The sequence below is a fragment of the Leptonychotes weddellii genome, chromosome 7, assembly GCF_054177405.1.
Source record: "Leptonychotes weddellii isolate Sample4059 chromosome 7, ASM5417740v2, whole genome shotgun sequence".
NCBI lineage: Eukaryota > Metazoa > Chordata > Mammalia > Carnivora > Phocidae > Leptonychotes > Leptonychotes weddellii.
This window is the reverse complement of record NC_138375.1, coordinates 132,539,854-132,548,589: the sequence shown is the minus strand read 5'-3', so window position 1 is coordinate 132,548,589 and position 8,736 is coordinate 132,539,854. Positions and strand designations below refer to the sequence as shown.

At 58.2% G+C, this 8,736-nt stretch overlaps 1 protein-coding gene across 2 annotated transcripts in view; it reads left to right on the top strand.

Moving 5' to 3' along the window:
* The window catches only part of LOC102738115 (TBC1 domain family member 9B), a 31,255-nt gene extending 22,587 nt beyond the window's left edge, over positions 1–8,668 (top strand). For both annotated transcript variants that reach the window (XM_081827285.1, XM_081827286.1), the window contains exons 8-12: positions 4,803–4,964; positions 5,261–5,411; positions 5,812–6,026; positions 7,429–7,546; positions 8,357–8,668. In XM_081827285.1, the coding sequence (XP_081683411.1) occupies positions 4,803–4,964; positions 5,261–5,411; positions 5,812–6,026; positions 7,429–7,546; positions 8,357–8,646 (936 nt within the window). In that variant the 3' untranslated portion in view covers positions 8,647–8,668. The remainder of the gene's footprint in view (positions 1–4,802; positions 4,965–5,260; positions 5,412–5,811; positions 6,027–7,428; positions 7,547–8,356) is intronic.
* The last annotated feature ends 68 nt before the right edge of the window (positions 8,669–8,736 follow it).

The following is an 8,736-nucleotide window of genomic DNA, read 5'->3' as shown; positions in this document are numbered from 1 at the left end:
AAAGGGTGTCCCACAAACCCCAGACGACGACGAGGAGGTAGGGTCAGACCACCAACCGTAGCGTTACTCTAAAGGGACGTAGACTCAGCAGCTGTGCAGAGGCGGTAAAGGGAAGAGCAAAGGGGTTCTGACAGTCCCAAGAGCCAGGGAACCCAAAAACCACCATAAAACACCTCCCCACACCCCCAAGAGAGATTCACTGAACAGAAACCTCGGCAGGTGACTCTGAGATACAGCCAGTGACCTGGGGACATTTCTCAGCTCCACTCTACAGATAAGCAAACCAAACATAATGAGGGAGGGAAGATTAGATAATCCAGGGCGGCGCATGGCCCTGAGGATCTGAAACACCCACCACAACCCCCAAAAGGAAAGAGCCCTCCCTCCCTGAGGAAAACAAGACCTGGACTGAGCAGGGCAGGAACCTGGGGGGGGAAGGAGAGAGAAACTTCCGACACTAGAGGAAACGGATAGGAAATCTTGAGAGGAGGGGGATACACTGAGAGGTACAGCAGAAGACGGATCCCCAAATGTTCAGTGTGGAAAGCTACCCTAACCCACATCTTCCCAACACGTACATAATCCTCCCGAAAGTACAGAAGAATTCATGTCATTTAAACCTGAGCAACAGAGGATTATGATCACACCCCATACAAAGGTATCATAGGGAGAAAAAAACAAACCAGGTAACCTTCCACAGACAATGAAAGTCCATCAGAACAGTATTCCCCCAAAGCAGATGAAAACCACACCCTAATATTTCAAAATGATCTAAAAAGAATTCAAAAAATAATAGAAACTACTAAAGAATGGTATAAATAAAAATTTTTAGAAAGCTCAGAAACAAAGTGACCAGTCAACAGAAAGGAGAGTTGATAGGACTCAGGAGAAATTTTTCAGAATTAAGTATTGCACAAGGAGAACACAACAATGAATAGACTTGAAGGGATAAGGAAGGGATGGGGGTCAAGGGAGGGCCAAACAAGAGAAAAAAATGGTCAGGAGCTGTGATAAAAAAGTCAGAGAAAGAAGATCCAACTTATGTATAAGAGCGTAGAATAGCAAAGACCGTAAAATAATAGAAACAGAAAACTGAAGAGCATAGAATAACAACTGATAGAAACTACCAATCGAGAAAACTTTTCTGAGTGTAAAAAGACTTGATTGCACGGTGGAAGGGCACGTCGTACTTTTGGGAAAACCAGTCCAGAATAGTCAGTACTGTTAACAGAATGCAGTAAAAACTAAAAATTAAAAAAAAAAAATCTTTGGGGCAACCAGTCAAAAAAGCCCCAAGTCATTTATGAAAGAAGAAAATCAGAGTAGGTTCAGACTTTTAGATAGCAACATTTTATACAGAGTAACATTTTATTTATTTTTAATTTTTTTAAATAAGCATCAGAGATCTTTTTTTCTTAAGGTTTATTATTTTTTTTTGAGAGAGAGCACACAACCCTGGGGGCGGGGGGGAGTGGCAGAGGGCAAGAGAGAGAAAATCTCAAGCAGACTCCGTGCAGAGCTTGATGTGGGGCTCAATCCCAGGACCCTGAGATCATGACCTGAGCCAAAATCAAAAGTCAGACGCTCAATCGACTGAGCCACCCAGGCGCCCCAAGAGTAACATTTTAAAGATATATAATTTTAAAAAACCATGACCAAAGAATTTTATATGGGAAAAATAAGATTCAGGAGTGAAGACCACAGGCAGTAAGTAAAGAACATGGAGGAATTTAAGAAATCTAACGGCTTTAAGTGGCACCCGGGTGGCTCAGTCGGTTGAACTTCTGCCTTCTGCTCGGGTCATGATCTCAGGGTCCGGGGATCGAGCCCCATGTCGGGCTCCCTGCTCTGCGGGGAGTCTGCTTCTCCCTCTCCCTCTGCCCATTTCCTGCTCGTGCACGTGCTCACTTGCTCTCTCTCTCTCTCAAATAAATAAATAAAATCTTTTTTAAAAAAAGGCATGGAAAGTAGAATAAGCTCATCGATTGCCTCCTTACCTGGGAGTGAAAGTGTATCACTGTACATTGGCAGGGAGAGCAGGGAGGGCGAGAAGAGGCACGCTCGCGAATTTCAGCGTTGCCCACGGGAGGGATCAACAGGGTCTGGGGGGACGGACCGGGGTGCTGGATGTTAGATACCAGAACGAGAAGGTGTACTTCCTGGCAAACTGGGGGAAAGGAAGCAGTGAGTTTCAGCAACTCTTTTGAGGAGTTTGTTATAAAGGTCAGCCGAGCAGAACGGGTCACTTTAGTTGAGGTATAACATACACTAAAGTGCAGGGAGCATAGGTGGACAGCTCAGTGCACACGGCGTGTGAGCGCCCCCTGCGGAAGCATGAGGAGGGTTTGTAGGGATGGCGCCTGCTGGATCCCGTCCATGGACCCTCTGCGGGGGCAGTCGCCTAGAGGAGGATCCCCGTCCCAGAGGCGGAAGGCTGGGCCTGTGGGCCACGGATGCAGGAAGGCTGGCTGATGGCCGTGGCCACGACGGGCCTCAGATTGCTCCCGCTCGCTCGCTCACTCAGTCTAGCAGGAGGCCAGAGGTTCTGTTGAGCAGGAAGTGAGGTGGGGAGGTGGGTCGGGAGGTTGGCACTGGACCGATGTGTGAGGCGGTCACCTGCAGGCACGGGAGGAACGGGCCCAGGAAAATGCAGGACTCCCAGGTGGCGTGGCCTGTGAGCTCCCCGTCTCGCACGCAGGTGCCACACAGGACGGCGTCGCCAAGGCCACACCCTGGAGTCCGTGCCCTTCTGCAGCACTGAGAGCCTGATTCTCGGAGGTGCTCTGGGGCCTGCAGGTCCCTCTGTGTCCCGGCCCCTTTGGGGAACCTCAGGCGGGCAGCAGAATCTCCATGTCGGTCTGGTCTGGCGTTGTGCCTCCACAGACTGCGCAGTTCGTCATGAAAATGTATCCTAGCAGACCCAAAATCCACTTCCGGAACACCAGCCGGGGGCAGAGGGGTGGACTGTGGATGGGACCTAGCAGAGTTCTCTTCCTTTTCTTTCTCCCCCCACCTTTTTATTAAAGACAGCATCTCCGCGGCAAAACTGACATACAATATGCCCTTTATATTCAAAGAGTACAGTTCGGTGGGTTTAACACGTACTCTCTGTGGACCCTTCACTGCAGCCGAGAAGAGGGCTCTCTCACAAGGACCACAGAGAGGGTGAGGTCCTGCAGGAAGCCAAACAGCATCCCCTGCCCCTGCCACTTGGAGGATGGGACCATGGCCGGGATGGGGGTGGCGTTGGGGGGATCTGAGATGACAAGACCCAGGCTGGAGCACGACATGCAAAGGTGGGGCTTACTGGCCCACAAGCCAAGAAGTCCTCAGGGTGGGCTGCCTGACGTCACAGGGGCCTCTCCCCACTGGACTGGGCTTTCCGCCAGGAGGGCTTGGTTCCCGGGCCATGTGTGGGACCCGGATGCTGGTGGCAACCCCCGCATCCTCGGCTCATCCCAGCGTTCCCTGCAGAGTCACCCCTGCACGTCCTCAGTGGCGACCAGGTGACACAGTGCCTCCAGCCCCGCCCCCCTGAGCCCTGGGGTGGGAACAGCTAATTATTAGTTCAGGGCTTCACCCCGGTTCTCAGTGGAGCCCACAAAGTGCCAAGCCAAGAGCGGAGAGAAATGTGCCCCCCGCCAGAGAAATGGGGAGCTGGCTGCTGGCAGAAGGGGAAGTGGGTTGAGGGGAGCCAGTGACGAGTGTCCACTCAGAGCAGTGTTGTTCCTGCCGGTGGGTGCTCAGGGAGAGAGCCGAGGGGAACACGGGCACCAGCTGTGGCCCTCCTGAGCCCCTGGGCCAGGGGACAAGACAAGCTCCCTGCGCAGGCCATTACCCACGGCGAGCTCACCTGGAAGGCCGCAGGGACAGTGCTCGAGCAGGGGACGGATGTCACGCATCAGCCATGCTGGGCCTGAAGGGTCAGGGCTCCCCTGAGATGCGTTGGCCAGGGGAGGGTTCCAGAAAACCAGGGGAAGAGCCCTGAAAGGCAGGGCTCCCCCGCAGACCTCTGTCTCTGATTCCTCCTTCCCCCTGCCAGCCCCATACTGCCCCCCACCCTGGCACGTTCCCCCGAGCCACCCCACGGTCCATTCCTCTTGCCCTTCGGCTGGCTGTGCGGTGGGAAAGCAGATCCCTGGGCTTCCACCTGGGGCCCCCTCTCACACGAGGCCCCGTTCGGGGCGAGGCCCTGTGGGGGAAGTAGCCTGTGGTGCCCATGGCAGAGATGGTCTGCAGGCGGGGAGCCCGCCTCACACACCCAGTTCTAGTTCGCCAGATGCCACAGCACCCAGTCTTGAGCTGACATGAGTGTCCAGAGCCAAGAGGTTGTGTGACCGCTGTGGGGTGCACCACACACCAGACGTGGGGGCCAGAGGAAGACAGAAACTCGGGGAGCTCTGGGGGCAACAGCCAGCCCTGTGGGAGCCCCTTCTTCTTGGAAGGGCCCTTGAGGGCACAGTGGACAGGTCGCCTGAGGGAGAGGGGATAGGAGAGGACTCGTTCCCTGGCTCAGCAGTCATCAAGGGCTCCTGCGGGACGATTGCCTCAGTTAGGACTCTGTCCATCTGCAAAGGGCTGTGCGGGCCGGTCTGGCCCCAGTGTCGCCCCACCTCCGCTCCACTTTGTGGCTCGGCACTTGGGCTCTGTGGGGCCCGCTGCTCTTTCCCGACAGTCCCGACCGGAGCCAATCCCGAGGCCGGGGGCCACGTGCTCAAACAGCCAACTGGCTTGCACATCAGAGACCCCGCTCTGGGCAGCTCACTCACCAGGTGCTTTCCCTCCTGTGTTGTGTTTTTCAGCACTCCCCAGCTCCTGCAGAGGCCTCAGATCAGCCCGCCAGCCCCACCACACCCCTGGGGGGCCGCCAGAGCTCCAGTGTGCAGGAGGCCCCGACCGCATCGCAGGGGCTGCTTAAACTCTTCCAGGGAAACTCGCCCATGGAGGACCTGGGGGCCAAGGGGGTAAGCCCAGAGCGTGGACCTCATCGCCATGCAGGACCCGGGCCTGGGAGGGGGCTTCGTGCCTGCACGCCACCTCAGGTCCTCGGGCCCCCGAAGGACACTGTCCAGGGGCACCCTGCCCGACCCGTGGGGCAGGGCCGGTCACCCCAGACTCTAGGCCTCTGCACGGAGGCTCATTTCGCTGCTGCCTCGGGGTGGTGCCATGCCCCGCCCAGCCTGGGCCCTCACAGACGTGCACCGCAGATGGAGGAGGGCCCTGGCGCGCACGCCCAGACCCAGTGCTTGCTTTTCCCTAGGCCAAGGAGAAGATGAAAGAGGAGTCGTGGAACATTCACTTCTTTGAATACGGGCGCGGCGTGTGCATGTACCGCACGGCCAAAACGCGGGAGCTGGTGCTGAAGGGCATCCCTGAGAGCCTCCGCGGGGAACTGTGGCTCCTCTTCTCTGGTGAGCTGCCCCGGCATCGGCCCAGCCCCCTAGGGCCGCTGGGTGAGAGCCCCCCTGACCCGGCCTCCCAAGTCAGCCAGACAGGAGCTGCTAGCCCTTTCCTAGGCCAAAATGGGGCTCTCAGCGGTGAGGGGCCCGAGCCGGGGGCACCGTCCTGGGGCGCAGGCACCAAGGGCAGGGCTCTGTCGCCCAGACAGTGCCTTCCCACTTGCGGGCCTCCCACGCACGCCCTTGGCCACTTGGACGGTTTCACAAGAAGGCCATTCAAACTGGGGCGGGGGGGGGCGACCCCTCCCAGGACTGGTCACCAGGGAACCCTTGCCTCACGCCTCCTAACGGACCCCAGGGCCCCCGCGGGAGGGGAGGGCGAGGGAGACGGCTGCCAGCTGCGTCTCCACAGGGGCCTGGAACGAGATGGTGACGCACCCTGGTTACTATGCTGAGCTGGTGGAGAAGTCCACGGGGAAGTCCAGCCTGGCCACGGAGGAGATCGAGCGGGACCTCCACCGCTCCATGCCCGAGCACCCCGCCTTCCAGAACGAGCTGGGCATCGCTGCCCTCCGGCGGGTGCTGACCGCCTACGCTTTCCGAAACCCCACCATCGGCTACTGTCAGGTAAAGGGGGCGAGCCGGGCCCAGAGGCCGCATCTCCTGCCAGTGGCTTGCTCAGCAGAGGCCTGAGTGACTGTGCCCCGTGCCCCCCGGAAAAGCCTGACCCCCAAGAGAGCTGTACCTAGGGACACCGTTCACCGTTCACGTCCCCCCATAGCACATACTGCCTTCTGTGTGCCGCGGCCGGGGGCTGGGGCATTTGGGTGTTGAGGGTCTGCAGACATCTCCCCTGCTGCTCCCCGTTCTGCATGGATTTGCCCGCCTTCGGTACCTCCTGGAAGCAGAGTCACACAGGATTCGCCTTTTGGTGACCAGCTTACTCCCTTAGCGCAGCGTCCTCGGGGCTCATCCCTGTCGCGTCCCGTGTTAGAATTTCTCCCCTTTTGAGGCCGAACCGTATCACACTCCGCGAATAGGCCACATTCGGTTCACCCATGCATCTTCAGCTGCGCGCTTGCGTGGCTTCCGCCTCGGGCTCTTGTGAGTAGCGCCGCCGTGAGCGGGCACATGCGGTGTCTGTTCCTGTCCCGGCTTTCATTTCTCCTGAGTCCGTACCCACAAGTGAAACTGCTGGACCGTGTGGTAATCCGACCTTCCATTTTGTGTGTGTGGAATCCCCATAGTGCTGTTCACGGCATTGGCACCATTTTACGTGCCCCCCCAGCAATGCACAGGGTTACACTTGCCCCCCACCCTTGCCACGCTGGCTCTCCGGCCCGTGGGCAGTAGCCACGCTGCTGGCGTGAGGTGGCATCTCATCGTGGTTTCGACTTACACTTCCAGCAGCGTCCAATTTTATATCCGGGGGGCACTTCCCCGGCCCAGTCCAATGGCATTCTGTTTCCCGGAGCCCACGTCTGGGTTTCCCAGAAGCATGCCACCCCCTCTGAAGTCCCTTTCCATACGGCCAGTGCTCTGCGTGACCTGTTCCCGGGGCAGGGCAAGCCCGTGTGCTGGCATTAGAGAATTTTTAAGAGAAGCTCTGCCATCGAAAGCTTTTTCTGAGAAGCCTTGCTATCGGCTCAGGCTGTGCGCCGACCCTCCCCCCCCCGCCGTTTCACCGCAGCCGTGTAGCTGTTGCATGGGGCTCACGTTCCCATCCGCCTGGCCCCCTGTCACACCTCCGACACCAGAAACCGCTCTGAAGAAGGGCCACATGCTCATACTCTCCCTCTCGGCTTTCCAAGTGCCCACTGGCCCGATTGGAGGGGTCTGGCTGATGGTTTTTGTCAAATTGGTTTCCTGCAAATGGTCTTTGGCAAATGGCCTGGAGTTGGGTGAGATAGTTTGTCGTTGTGGGACTTGCTTGGAGAGTGAGGCCATGCAGGCCCCTTGGGGGCACGGGGCGGTTTTAGTTGGCGGCCCAGCCCTGTGAGCCTCCCCCTTGCCGTCTCCGTGCCCACAGGCCATGAACATCGTCACGTCCGTGCTTCTGCTCTATGGCAGTGAGGAGGAGGCCTTCTGGCTGCTGGTGGCCCTCTGTGAGCGCATGCTGCCCGACTACTACAACACCAGGGTGGTGGGTGAGTGCTGGGGCCCCACGGCTCCCCACGGGGTGGCGGCTCTCCCTGGGCCAGCCTCCGCACCAGGCACATTGCATGGGTGAGCTCTCAGAGGCCTCTCAGACGCGCAGCGGGCTGCAGACACTCACGGCCCCCATTCCCCGGATGAGGAGGCTGAGAAATCAGCACACAGCTAGAAGGTGGAGACCAAACGCAGACTCCCGGCCATCTGCCCAGACTGCATGCAGCTCCCCGGGAGCTGTCAGTGAGAGGCCTGGGGCCTCTGTTCTCACCCCTGTAACTCTCCGCAAGGCTTTTTACTGTGCAAGATCTCCATATCGCAGCCAGGGCAAGGAGTCCATACATCCCCGGGTGCCTGTCACCCGGCCTCAGCAACTAGGAACGGCAGCCCATAGAGTCTGAGTGATTAAGTGGAGATGCGTTGGCAAACGTACTTAATTATGTACGTGACTCAGTCTGCGGCTCTGAGATGTCCTTCCCCCACCATTTGGTTCTGGGGGTCTCCCCCTCTCGGGGTCCTTTATAATCATACATCTGTTCACAAGCTTCAGGGCAGGACACACGGCAGACACTTCTAGAAAGGAGAGATTTGTATTTCCCCAAAAGTAGATCCAAGCACAGTGGGGGCAAGTATTCTTTTCACACAGTGGTTTGGATGCCGTAGAGGGAAACCCGCACACTGTTTCCCGTTTCCTCCAGCCCTGCGAGTGAGCGGAGCTGGCCGGGGATCAGGTGGGCTCCCCACACCCACCCTGGGGCCCAAGCCAGAGGCGTGGGCCCGGCGTTCAGACTTCTTTGTCCTCTCCCTAGGGGCCCTGGTGGACCAAGGCATCTTCGAGGAGCTCACGAGAGACTTCCTGCCGCAGCTGTCCGAGAAGATGCAGGACCTGGGGGTGATCTCCAGCATCTCCCTGTCCTGGTTCCTGACCCTCTTCCTCAGTGTCATGCCCTTCGAGAGCGCTGTGGTCATCGTTGACTGCTTCTTCTACGAGGGCATCAAGGTGATCCTGCAGGTGGCCTTGGCCATCCTGGATGCCAACATGGAGCAGCTGCTGGGCTGCAGCGATGAGGGCGAGGCCATGACCGTCCTGGGCAGGTGACCGAGCCAGCCCCCCTCCTCCCACCAGGCCGCTGGCTGGCGCCCCCGTGGATGGCAGAGCCCGGCCCCATCTCCGGCCTTGGGCACTCCT